The following is a 12,851-nucleotide window of genomic DNA, read 5'->3' on the forward strand; positions in this document are numbered from 1 at the left end:
AGCTACAGCATAGCAAATTAACTTTCTGGTATTTCATTGTTTTCTTCTATCAGCACCTATCTTCAAGCAGTTGTTGAGAGTGACTGTGTTAGTATCTACAGAGTACTCTGAACAGGATCTAAAATATGTTGGTTTCCATTAAATGTTGTTTGTTATTCCTGTTATTTACAACAACCTAATATTTGCATATTGCAGGCCACACCTGCTCCAAGGGGGCAGGCTGTCACTGGCTAACAGCTAGAAAGCACAGATATGAAGAGTGTCCCTACAAGGCCAATGCTTCTGAGAGAAAGGCTAGCAGGACAGTGTTTGTGGTGACCCCTTTGGTACTGTGCAGATTTCAGGATAGACCAAGATATCCCCATCTGGAAGATGCCAACAATTCTATAATCTTTCAAGTCCACTACAAGGAACTAAGCTCAAGGTCAATTTCCCTAAACTGGGGCTGGAAAGATGGCTCAGAAGTTGCCTGCTCTTCCAAAGGTCCTGAGTTCAATTCCCAGCAACCACATGGTGGCTCACAACCATGTGTAATGAGGTCTGGTAACCTCTTCTGGCCTACAGGCATACACACAGAAGAATATTGTATACATAATAAATAAATAGATTTTTTTAAAAAAATTTCTCTAAACTGAATGAGGCAGTGTAGGCCTTATTAGCCTAGCCCTGGGGAGACAGAGGTAGAATTGCTGTCCTTGAACTTGGTAAGTTCCTGTCTCAAACAAAACAAAATCGTGAACTGTCCTAGAGTTTTAAAAACAATGATACTCTAAAAGGGGAACAACAACAACAACAAAGACAAGCACCATTCCATCTCTGGTAAATCAAGAGACTTCATTCGTTTGGGTTACAGTTTTAAACCAAATCACTGTATTCCTCTGGACCTCACTGTTCTCATTTATGCATTATATTATTATATCATTATACATATATATATATATTTCTCATTTATAACTCAGTGAAAGACTGATGAATTAGCACATGTCCGTAATCCCAATGCTGAAGAAACGGGAGAAGGGTGTGTAGAAGGGACAGAATATTCACTAGAATTATGAAATTTCAGTGAAATAACATACAAGACAAAGCAATTAGCACTAAGATTGCCATACAACAAGCATTCTGTTGGTACTGGTACCTTTGTTGAAAGGTAGGGCCATAGCCACAGACATGGCAGGTGCTTCTCAGAACTGGATCTCAGATGGTGAAGCTTTGGATCCCTCCCTGCCACCCCATCTGTCCAGAACCACCTTCCCAACCCCAGAGTGCTAAATTGATGAAGCTAAAAGGGTTTAATCATGTTGGTATATTTATATGTAAATACAAAACTGTACCACTATAAGATATTGAATATGAACATTACAATTATTTACTGAATCTGACTCAGTCCATTGATGTTAAATACAAAATGAAATGATTGTAAAAAATAAGAATATACACATTCAAAGATCTTATTACAGTATAAAATTATTGGGTCTGACCAGCTGCCAACCTCATCATCTAAAGTAGGGGAAGATTTAGGGGGGTTCAGTGGAGTTTTGTATGAACACTGAGTGTTGAGAACTCTTGATTCTATTCCTGGCGAATCAGACTGAGAAAAGACAGGATCAAGTTGGATGGGCAGGGGACCAGTGATTGCAAGGAACTACCTCATCCAGCCAAGGGGATTATTATACTTTATAAGGACATAGAACACATCTAGTTTGAGGTCTAGGATCTGGCAGGCTAGCAGGCAAGGAGAACTGGGCATCTCAGTCGACTAGGAAGAGTTACACAAAGAAAGGGTTTTTCAATGAAAGAAAAAGGGGCCCCAGCTTGTCCTCCCAGGAAGGGAGTTTCATAGTAGGTTCCTCTTGGTCACTCCAGGATTCTCCTTTAAGATTTCGTACCGATTACTTTTGGCTCTGGCAGCTCTGTAAATTCATCTCTAGCCTTGGACCCCATTGCTGGGGTAAGTAAGACAGAGTCTGGAATCACAGTGGAGGTCTGTTCCCCAAATCAGCAAGGTAAACAGAAAATTTGTTAGATGGAGGACAACCCATGCTAAAGTGAACCAGTGTTACCGTCGTCAGTATTTTTGGCTCCAACAAGCATTGAGTCCAAAGGGAAAGATGTCATTAAGGAAGAGGAGCCTGTGGCTGGGAAAAAAGTATGTGTTGTCTTCTATCACTCTGCTGTCTGACAACATGAACATGATCCCCAATCCCAGCTAGTTCAGACTAGTCAGCAAGGTCCAAGAAGCAAAGAATGCTCAACTGTGAGTTGAAGCCCCAGGAACGTCTACAAAGAGTATCTGTGTGTATATGTATTTATAGAATACAACCATATTATCACATACAGTATATATTATATACACACATACATATGGATCCATACACATAAGTGCACATACGTACACGCGCACACACATAGAAGGACAGAAAAGACTGGAATACACGCCCTATGTATAAACGTGCTTGGCACTCGGGATATTCTCTATAATATGTAACTTGGTCAAGCTCTCTGGGCAGGAAAGTGAATGCTCACCAAACCTCCCTGTCAAATCCTAGCAAAGGGAAGGAGGAGACTTCTAGAAGAATGGCATTGGGAGATGGGGGTTCCTTCCCCACTTACCTCAGGGACCCTGGCAAAAATCAATAGCCACAATTTGGTTTTAGTAAGGCACAGTTCAATAGCAGGTGCTAGGAATTAAGAACACATTGCTGCTGGCCCTTTCTAGTGGCAATTTCACCACATTTATCTAGCCAAAGGAAAAGGCTGCCTTGCGTGCACATGTGCGCTGGGAGACACAAGAAAGAGGTTGATCCATGGCTTCAGCATAGCTGATGGCAACCTATAGGCTCAGCGGTGTCCAGGGTAGTTTAAGGAAGGCTGGCCAGCAGGTGGAAATTCGTGGAACAGCTACTGACCCTCCATGGCCAACAGGCTGTGACCAGAGGGAACCATTCCTTCCTTCTCTGCAAATTCCAGAATGGCCTTGTAGCAAAAGTAGTACTGCTCAGGGGTCTGGATACTGAAGGCCCTCTGTGTCCTCATGCGCGACACTGTCTGGAACACATTAAGGGTGCCAAGCTCCTCCAGCTGTGCCAGGCAGATGTCCAGTGAGCAGAAGGTACCTGAAGAAGGAAGGAAATAGTCATATGAGTGTACTTCCCCATATTCTTCCTTTTACCAAAACAGCTTGCAAAACTGTATGAATGAATTCAAAGGCAAGGGTCTGATGGCAGGAGGACTTAAGTCTAATAGTATCACAGGATGTGCTAAAGGCCAGAGTCTCCTGTCTCTCAGGACATACATGGGAGGAACAAGAAGAGTAAGTAGATAGATGTTGAAGACGAACTTCCGGCTTCAATACCAGACAAAGCAACAGTACTTCCACACCCGATTTCCAGAGCTTGTGCTCTCCAGGGGCCTACCACTAATAGATTTTTCTTGATTTTCCTCTCCAGGGGACCTCTGACCTTATCAAGTCAGCACACATTTTATTAAGCCACAGCTGTTAACCAGATCCATGATGAATAACACAGAAGTCAAGCAAGATGATACAAGCTTAGAATCCCATGATTGGGGAGGCTAAGGCAAAAGGATTGCTGTGAATTCCAGGTCAGACTGGACTTCATAGTAAGATGTGGTCTCAAAGAAACAACAAAAAAGAGGAGGAGGGGGAGGAAGGGAAAGATAAGACCAGCAAAGGGAAAAGCAGCCCCAAGGAGAAGGCCAGCTAATCACTCTGGGAACCATAATCATGGTGATGACAGAGTTGACAAGGTCAGAAGATCACTGATGATAGAATGTATAAAACAACTCTAAGAACGTGGTTCGTAAATTATATATTTTGGCAAGCAGTATCCCCAGCATAAAAAATACAAAAGAACATTGAAGAGTGATTATCAACGCAGTTTGCCACTAAGGGAATGAATGAGTTCTTTCTCCAATCACAGACATGCCCCAGGCTTCTAGTTCCTCCTCTTTACCCCCACTATCAGCAGTGTAAGAGGTACAGTACCTGTCCTACCAATGCCTGCACTGCAATGTACCACAATGGGTGGCTCGGGGCACTGCCCTTTGGACCGTGCTCCCAGGCTGCCAACAGCCAGGCTCTGCTGGTTTCTGACCACTCTCAGAAAGTCAATGAGGGAAGCTGCTGAGGAAGGGACACCATAATCTGGCCAGCTCAGGAACTGGAAGTGGGTCACCTGGCGTTTCTGCCGCTCCTTAAATTAAAAAAAAGAAAAGAAGAAGCAAAAGTTAATGCTATCATCCCTATTTGCTCTGACTATCCTGGGCTTTTCCAGGTTCTTAACACCTTAGCATTCATATCAACAAGGCTCCTGTCTTCTGGTCTCACCTTTCATCACAGCTGCTTCTCTACCCCAAACCCGAAGGAAGGGCTAAATGTTTGGGGAAGGCAGACTGCTATATAGTAGCAGAGTTTATTTTTCTTGTTTATTTTTGTAGTTAAAAAAAAAAAAAGGGCTGGAGAAATGGCTCAGAGGTTTAGAGCACTGACTGCTCTACCAGAGGTGCTGAGTTCAATTCCCAGCAACCACATGGTGGCTCACAACCATCTATACTACATTCTGGTACCCTCTTTTGGACTGCATTGCAGACATACATTCAGGCAGAACACTGTATACATAATAAATAAAATAAACCTTAAAAAAAATAGAAGTATTTTAGGCCAGACAGTGGTGGCACAAGCCTTTAATCCCAGCACTCAGGAGGCAGAGGCAGGTGGATCTCTGTGAGTTCAAGACCAGCCTGGTCTACAAGGTTCCAGGACAGGCTCCAAACCCACAGAGAAACCCTGTCTCGAAAAAACCAAAAAAAAAAAAAAAAAAAAAAAGTCTTCCAGCCAGAGAAGTGCTATTCCCTAGGAAGAGTACACCGACTAGTTGTTCAGTGCCAGTCAGTTCTGCAAAAATAATACAGTAGTTATATGGACTCAACAGGTTATATTTAAGAATATATATATACATATATATATACACATATATATTTACACATACAATATATACATATGTATGTATGCACACACAAATATATATATTCATGCAGTAACAGTAAGAAAAAAAGCTATGCATTTGAAGGAGAACAGGGAAGGTTTGGAGGGAAGAAAGGAAAGGGAGAAATGTAATTAAATTATAGTATCAAAAAAAAAATCTTGGGGGCTGGAGAGATGGCTCAGTGGTTAAGAGCACTGCCTGCTCTTCCAAAGGTCCTGAGTTCAATTCCCAGCAACCACATGGTGGCTCACAGCCATCTGTATTAAGATCTGGTGCCCTCTTCTGGCCTACAAGCAGAGCAATGAGAATACTGTATACGTAATAAATAAATAAATCTTTAAAAAAAAATCTTGCTTAAAAAAAAATTGTCAGGCACAGTAGGACACACCTCTAAATCCCAGAATGTGGGAGACAGAGGCAAGCAGAAGGATTTCTGTGAATTTGAGCCCAGACTGGCCTATCTATATAGTGAGCTCTAGGCCAGCTAAGGTTACATAGTAAGAGACATTGTCTCAAAATAAAACCAACATATTTATCCACTTAATGACTTACTCCATTCCTTCATGAGTATAAATCTATGTGTGAGTGTATGTACATGTGTGCATATGTACACATGCAAGCCCAAGTAGAACATCAGGTGTCCTCCTCTCACTTTCTGCCTGTTCCTTTGAGGAAGAGTTCTTTCTCAACCTGGAGCACATCTATTCTTAGCTAGGCTATAAGCTAGAAAGCCCAGGAATCCTCTTGCCCCCACAGCCATCAGAATTGTTTACAGGTATGCATGGGACTCCCAGCTGATGCATGGGCACCATGATGTGAACTCTCATTCTCATGCTTGAGAAGCAAGGACTCTAACAGCTAAGCCAGCATCGCTCTAGTTCCTTATTGTAGTTTTCTAAGACAAGATCCATATTGTGTAGTCCAGGCTATTTTCAATTTATAATCCTGCCTCAGCCTCCTGCAGGGTAGGATAATAAGCATGGCTTAAGACCCAGATTCCCAACGTTGAAAGTTTAATTTCTCTTTAATGCCACTCTTGTATTGAGATGATGACTATATTAGTTTGGAAGGTGGGTGTGTTTGTGTTCCAAGTACTGGCTTGGAACTTACTATGTAGACCAGGCTGGCCTTAAATTCATAAGAGACCCAGCTGCCCCTGTCTCTGGAGTGTGGGATTAAAAGCATACACCACATAACTGGCTTCTCAGCTGAATATCTTTAACTTTTTTATAAAAAAAAAAAAAAGCAGTTTATAACCTCCTTAAAATCCTGTCTATTCTCTTGAGAAATTTTCTTATTTGTTTTTGTTTTGTTGAGACCGGAACTCAATATGTAGCTCTGGATGGCCCGGAACTCACCGTATAGGCCAGGCTGACTTTTTTTTTTTTTTTTTTTTTTTTGGTTTTTCGAGACAGGTTTCTCTGTGGCTTTTGGAGCCTATCCTGGAACTAGCTCTGTAGACCAGGCTGGTCTCAAACTCACAGAGATCCGCCTGCCTCTGCCTCCCGAGTGCTGGGATTAAAGGCATGCGCCACCATCGCCCGGCTAGGCCAGGCTGACTTTGAACTCACAGCTATCCATCTGCCTTTTCTTGCCAAGTGTTGATTAAAAGTATGCATCATCACCCTCAACAAGAAGCTCTTTAAAGGAGCTTCCCTAGTTTTACGAAAGTGAGAAAAGAGAAAGCTTCATTTACCTCTGTGTTGTGAATTTCTAGAGTTGTTTTCTTATAATGGTTCATGTTCTCCACTCCTAGATTAGTCACCGTGAGGAATCCAAATCGGATCCGAGAGTCTTTTTCTAAAGGCCAGTACTGTCCACATTTTCTCCTTCCGCCTTCCTCGAAGCTGAAGACAGACAGAGCAAGTTAAGTTTCACTCTTCAACTAGCAAAAAGCTTCTTCCTACCACAAACTGCTGAGCTCCTAGGCAGCAATGTCATGTGATCTGCAAAGCTCCTGAAGTCTGCCACTGATGCTCGGCAGAAAAAGAATTAAATCTCTCCATTCTAAACAGATGATAAACAGCTAAAGTCCCTACACATGTCCGGTTGGCAGACATGCATGGTGCATTAACTATATCATCTCACTTACCTGGGATAAAGAGAAGCAAAAACAGAGTGAGGACCAGGCCTAAGCCACTGCTCAGTTTCTTCTCCACTAAGGAGGGGCCCTTGGCTGACACAGCACTGGGGAAGACAAGTCCTGGATGTGACTAGGAGGTCCACAGACTTCACCTCACCATTTCTCAGTGGCCTCAGAATACTCTGAGGTGATACTTCTCTTAACTACAGGTGGCTATTAGCAGGGCCCTGAGGAAGGGAACTGAGCAAACATCTTTTCCTTTTCCTTCCTTCCTTCCTTCCTTCCTTCCTTCCTTCCTTCCTTCCTTCCTTCCTTCCTTCCTTTCTCTATTTGAGAATGGGTCTCTCTGTGTAGCTCTGGCCATCCTGGAACTCTCTTTGTAGACCAGGCTGACCTTAAATACAGCGACTTGCCGCCCTAGGCCTCACAAATGCTGGAATTAAAGGCATACCGCCCAGCCATCATCTTTTTGTTCTTCCCCATCTAAAATAGGTTATAACTAATGATGAAACTAATAAAATATTAAATTCTTTAAATCTGGCAGAATAGCCAAATTTCAAGAACAACTCTTGATTCAGAACTTCCTGCCTCATGTTCCCCTCCCTCCTGTTTCCTCTTGAATGAAGAGAAATGAAGGAAGAGGAAGCAATTGAAGAAAGCAGGAAATGAAAAGCAAAGGGACTGGGGATCCAGCAGCCAGAAGCATCTTCCCTCTTGAGGAGCCTTCTGCTTGACAGCGCTTCCTCCAGTGAATAAGGCCAGGACCCCAGGGCGGCTATAGCGAGCACTGGGTCCCTAGAATTAGGGATTAAATATCTGCAAGGCTATCTCTTTCTCCACCAGACCTCAGCATGTCAACAAGTAATATGCCATGGCTTTCCTAGTCACTCAGGGTCAGGGTAAAGGCAGGGAGGGTATGGAAAAAAAGACTAACTTACCGGGTGGTCATTACAATCACCAAAACTTTTTGCTCCCAAACCATGAGCCAGAAGTCACGATAGGTATTCTCCAAAGGGCCTGGAATGAAAGGAGAAGATGAAGAACAGACTCTTCAGAAATGCATCTGTCTTTCTTCCAAATAGTAACTCCAAAGCACAGATGTAAGCTCCCTGCTTTTCTTTCCGTTGTTGCTGTTTTTCTGAGAGAGGGTCTCTCCTAGACTCAGACTCACTCTGTACTCCAGCATGACCCAGAACTCCTGTTCCTCTGGCCTCCCCTCCCAAGTGCTGCAATTACAAGTATTCATGAGCCACCACAGACTTCCTACTTTTATCTCTGATTATTTTCAGAGAGGTTCTCACACCAACCATAACATCTCAGTATGAGTATTAGAGACATAGAATGACAGGGCTGGAGAGATGGCTCAGCAGTTGAAAACTCATGCTGTTCTTTTTTTTTTAATATTTATTTATTTATTTATTATGTATACAATATTCTGTCTGTGTGTATGCCTGCAGGCCAGAAGAGGGCACCAGACCTCATTACAGATTGCTGTGAACCACCATGTGGTTGTCAGGAATTGAACTCAGAACCTTTGGAAGAGCAGGCAATGCTCTTAACCATTAAGCCATCTCTCCGGCCCCTCATGATGTTCTTGCAGAAGTCCTAAATTCAGTTCCCAGAACGTACATCAGGTATCTCAGTGTGTAACTCCACCTCCAAGGGATCCACAGGAACCTGCATTCACATGCACACATCCACATACAAACATACATATACATAATTAAAAGTAAAATAAATCAGGGCTAGAGAGACCAGTGGTTAAGACCAGTTGTTGATCTTGCAAAGGAACTGGGTTGAATTCCAAGCACCCACATGGCAGCTAAGAGCATTTGTAATGTAAATTCCAGAGGATCTGATGCCTTCTTCTGGTCTCTGTGGGTACTGCATGCATGTGGTGCTAGACATGCAAACAGGCAAAACACCTACACATATAAAAATAAAATTTTAAAGATGAATAAAAATGAATCTTCACCAAAAATAAAAGGGAACAGAATGTTCACAAGTGAGCCATATGCAGAGAGCACTGTTAAGACCTCTCAGAGCCTGAGCCACAGCGCCTCAGCAACCTGATGGACCAGTGCCACTGACCTGTCTCACCCCACCTGACCCTCAGTCTCAGAACAATTAACTTCAAACCACTGGCTCAAGTCCCTCAGGACTGGGACCTAGTCTTCTTCAAAAGTCATTTCATCCCTCAACTTACACACGTACCCTCCCTCAGTTCCTTTCCCTTTTTCGACAGGGTCTTACTGTAGAGCTTAGACAGACCTGGAACTTGGGACCCTGCTGCCCCGGCTGCCAGTGTGCAGGAATTAGGCATGTGCCGCCATGCCCAGCTTTCTTTCTCGACTTTCTTATCACTATATAAGACTTCTAGTAGTCTTTGTTAAAATGATTATCACTATTGTTTTTGTTAGTAAGTATGGGAGCAGGTGTGCCACGTGAACAAGTGGATCCATGCTAAGAACTTGTATTTTGGGCTGGAGAGATGGCTCAGAGGTAAGATTAAGAGCACTGGCTGTTCTTCCAGAGGTCCTAAATTCAATTCCCAGAAACTACATGGTGGCTCACAACCATCTATGAGATCTGGTGCCCTCTTCTGGTGGGCAGATATACATGCAGACAGAACATTGTATGCGTAATAAATAAATAATTTTTTTTAAAAATCACCAAAAAAAAAAAAAAAAGAACTTGTATTTTAAGTCTGTTTTCTCCCACCAGGCCAGGACCACAAGCACCTTTACTGTATGAGCCATCTCACCCACCCCAATTCTGATATTTTTAAATCATTAATTCTTCAAAAAAGTTAAAGTGAACATTTTTTTTTTTTCGAGACAGGGTTTTTCTGTAACTTTGAAGCCTGTTCTGAGACTCACTTTGTAAACCAGGCTGACCTTGAACTCACAGAGGTCCGCCTGTATCTGCCTGCCTCCCGCGTGCTGGGATTAAATGTGTGCACCACCACCGCCCACCTAAATTGAAGTCAACACACCTATTTACATCATCTCCAGAAGTTGCCAAGTGAATTCTCACAATTTTTTCCCCTTGGAATATTTTTGCTTTTATCTTTTAACTCCTGCCATCTCCCCTGTTTTTTTTTTTTTTTTTTTTTTCCCACCTGAGACAGGGCTTCTCTGTGTAACAGCCCTAGCTGTCCTGAAACTAGCTCTAGTAAACCAGGCTGGCCTCAAACTCACAGATCCACTTGCCTCTTCTTCCCTAGTGCTGGGATTAAGTGTGCCACCACTGCCAGGCTCCCCTGTTCTATATACTAATTTTCACAGCCACGAAGATTTTATTATTTTTTTCTAAGTTGCTAATACCATTCTAAAGTGTTTTTCCTGAATATCTTTCTCCTTACAACTTAATCCTAAAGTTGCTTCGTCATAATGCAGCACTGAATCTCTGACTCTGTTCCTTTGTACTGCCTCCCTCATCTATAAAACCATACCATTTTTATCCAGTTTTTAAAATTTATTTTATGTTTACTTTTGTGCATGTGTGTGCTTGTCTGTAGGAGTGCATTCCAAACGTGTATGCATAACCGCAGAGGTCAGAAGAAGGTGCTGAGTGCCTAGACCTAGAGTTACAGGCAGTCATGAGCCTCTCTATGCAGTTACTAGGAACTGAACTCTGGTCCTCTGGAAAAGCAGCAGGTGCTGAGCCATCTCTCCAACCCTCTATTTTTAAGTGCTGAATCTTCCTCCAGGCTCTCTATGAGCAGGACACTAAAGGGATTTCCTCTCTCCTAAGCTCTGGATGATATGGCTGGTCCTAAATACTTTAACCATTTAATTTATAGCATCTTACATCAGACATTTAAGAAAATCACAATTTCGGTAAATAGAATGTGAAGGACAAACGCCGTTTGGGAAACTGACCTTTTCTATTTAGAATCTGCTCAATGGTGAGCACACTGCAATAACTCCTCAAGACGATTCTTTATGCCTTCCAAGTGTTTTCCCTCTCCATTTTCAGAAAAGCAGGGTAACATCAAGGGTTAATTTAGACCCAAAAGCCCATTGGTTCTACTACTTCTCTTAAAGTCTTTTAGTAAGCACCAACATTTGTGTGTGAAATTTTAAAAAAGAGTATGTCTGTGTTCAAATAGCCATTCATGTATGCGCATTGAAACCACTGCTATCCACCTTGTTTTGGGTTTAGTAGTATTTTGTTTTGAGACAGGTTCTCTCATTGAGACCTGCCAATTAGGGTAGGTTGGATAGCCCCTGAGCCCCAGAAATCCTCCTATCTCTGCCACCTAGTGCTGGGATAACAAGTGCCTGACAACAGTACCCACTTGGTGACTCACTACCATCCATCCCTCTAGTTTCAGGGGATCTGACAACTGCCTTCTGGCATCCATGGTCACAGCATGCATGCACATACAAGCATGCAGGCAAAACACTCATACATGTAAAACAAAAACAAAACAAACCTTTAAAAACAAAAACAGAGCCGAGCGATGGTGGCGCACGCCTTTAATCCCAGCACTCGGGAGGCAGAGGCAGGTGGATCTCTGTGAGTTCGAGACTAGCCTGGTCTACAAAGCTAGTTCCAGGACAGGCTCCAAAGCCACAGAGAAACCCTGTCTTGAAAAGGCAAAAAAAAAAAAAAAAAAAAAAAAACCACAGAGAAAAGAGGTGGGAGGAGCACCAGCCTAGTCTACAAAGCCAGACTCAGATAGATAGATAGCTGGATGGATGGATGATTGTTGGGTAGGTAGTTGGGAGAGAAAAGAGGGAGGGTAGAAGAGGGAGGGAGGGAGGGAAATGGACAAAATGCTATTATTTCACTGGAGAGATGGCTCAGTGGTTAAGAACACTAACTCTTCTTTCAGAGGATCCAGGATCAGTTCCTGGCACCCACATTGGCTCACAACCACTCCAATTTCAGAGGATCTGATGGCCTCTTCTGACTTCTTTAGTCAATGCATATATGTAGTACACAGGCACAAATGCAGGTAAAATACATACATCACATGCACACACACACAATAAAAATAAGAAGGAAAGGAATTTCAAATGATCTCATCTCAGGATAGAGAGAAGGCAGTAGTATAGCTTAGTGGTAGAGCTTATGCTTAGTATGCTCAAAGCTCTGGGTTCAATTACCAGATTCAAAAGTATGAAGGGAAGCTGGGTGGTGGTGGCGCACGCCTTTAATCCCAGCACTCGGGAGGCAGAGGCAGTGGATCTCTGTGAGTTTGAGGCCAGCCTGGTCTACAGAGTGAGTTCCAGGCCAGGCTCTAAAACTACAGTGAAACCCTGTCTGGAAAAAACAAGTATGTGGGAGATCCTAATTTGGGTAACTTACCTTTTTCTTCTAAATCTTTTTCTTGTGCCTTTAAGAAAGTTTAGTCCCTCTATCTACCTACCTTGGATTTTATATCTGGTTTATCAGATATTCTGACTGCTCAGATGTCCCAGTTCCAACAATAGTTTTGGTTTTAGGGTCTTTTGTCTCATTGTGCAGCACAGGCTGTTCCTGAACGTAGAATCCTACGCCTGTCTCCAGTTGGTATCACCCTTACTTAGCCACTGCTCACGGTCTGAATGTGGGAAACCAAGTGTACGAGAGTGCATGTGGGTCAGAGGGAGAACACCTGCTGGTCCATGTGAAGCCCTAGGCTTGACCACCAGCAGTGGGGAAGAGCTGGGAGATCAAATGTGTGAGAAGCACAAGTAGGAGCATTTAGAAAAGGCTGGGGTTGGGAGATGCGGAAAAGTGTTTTATTGCCTTCTTGATGTTCATATTATAGT

General features: G+C 43.0%; 1 protein-coding gene across 2 annotated transcripts in view; it reads right to left on the minus strand.

The window, feature by feature from the left end:
* Nucleotides 1-1,288: 1,288 nt before the first annotated feature.
* Nucleotides 1,289-12,851, minus strand: part of Ptpn9 (protein tyrosine phosphatase non-receptor type 9) — an 80,252-nt gene continuing 68,689 nt past the window's right edge. For both annotated transcript variants that reach the window (XM_075965811.1, XM_075965810.1), the window contains 4 exons: nt 8,025-8,103; nt 6,700-6,850; nt 4,004-4,211; nt 1,289-3,113 (listed from right to left, as the gene is read on the minus strand). In XM_075965811.1, the coding sequence (XP_075821926.1) occupies nt 2,899-3,113; nt 4,004-4,211; nt 6,700-6,850; nt 8,025-8,103 (653 nt within the window). In that variant the 3' untranslated portion in view covers nt 1,289-2,898. The remainder of the gene's footprint in view (nt 3,114-4,003; nt 4,212-6,699; nt 6,851-8,024; nt 8,104-12,851) is intronic.

This window comes from Microtus pennsylvanicus, chromosome 3 (genome assembly GCF_037038515.1).
Source record: "Microtus pennsylvanicus isolate mMicPen1 chromosome 3, mMicPen1.hap1, whole genome shotgun sequence".
NCBI lineage: Eukaryota > Metazoa > Chordata > Mammalia > Rodentia > Cricetidae > Microtus > Microtus pennsylvanicus.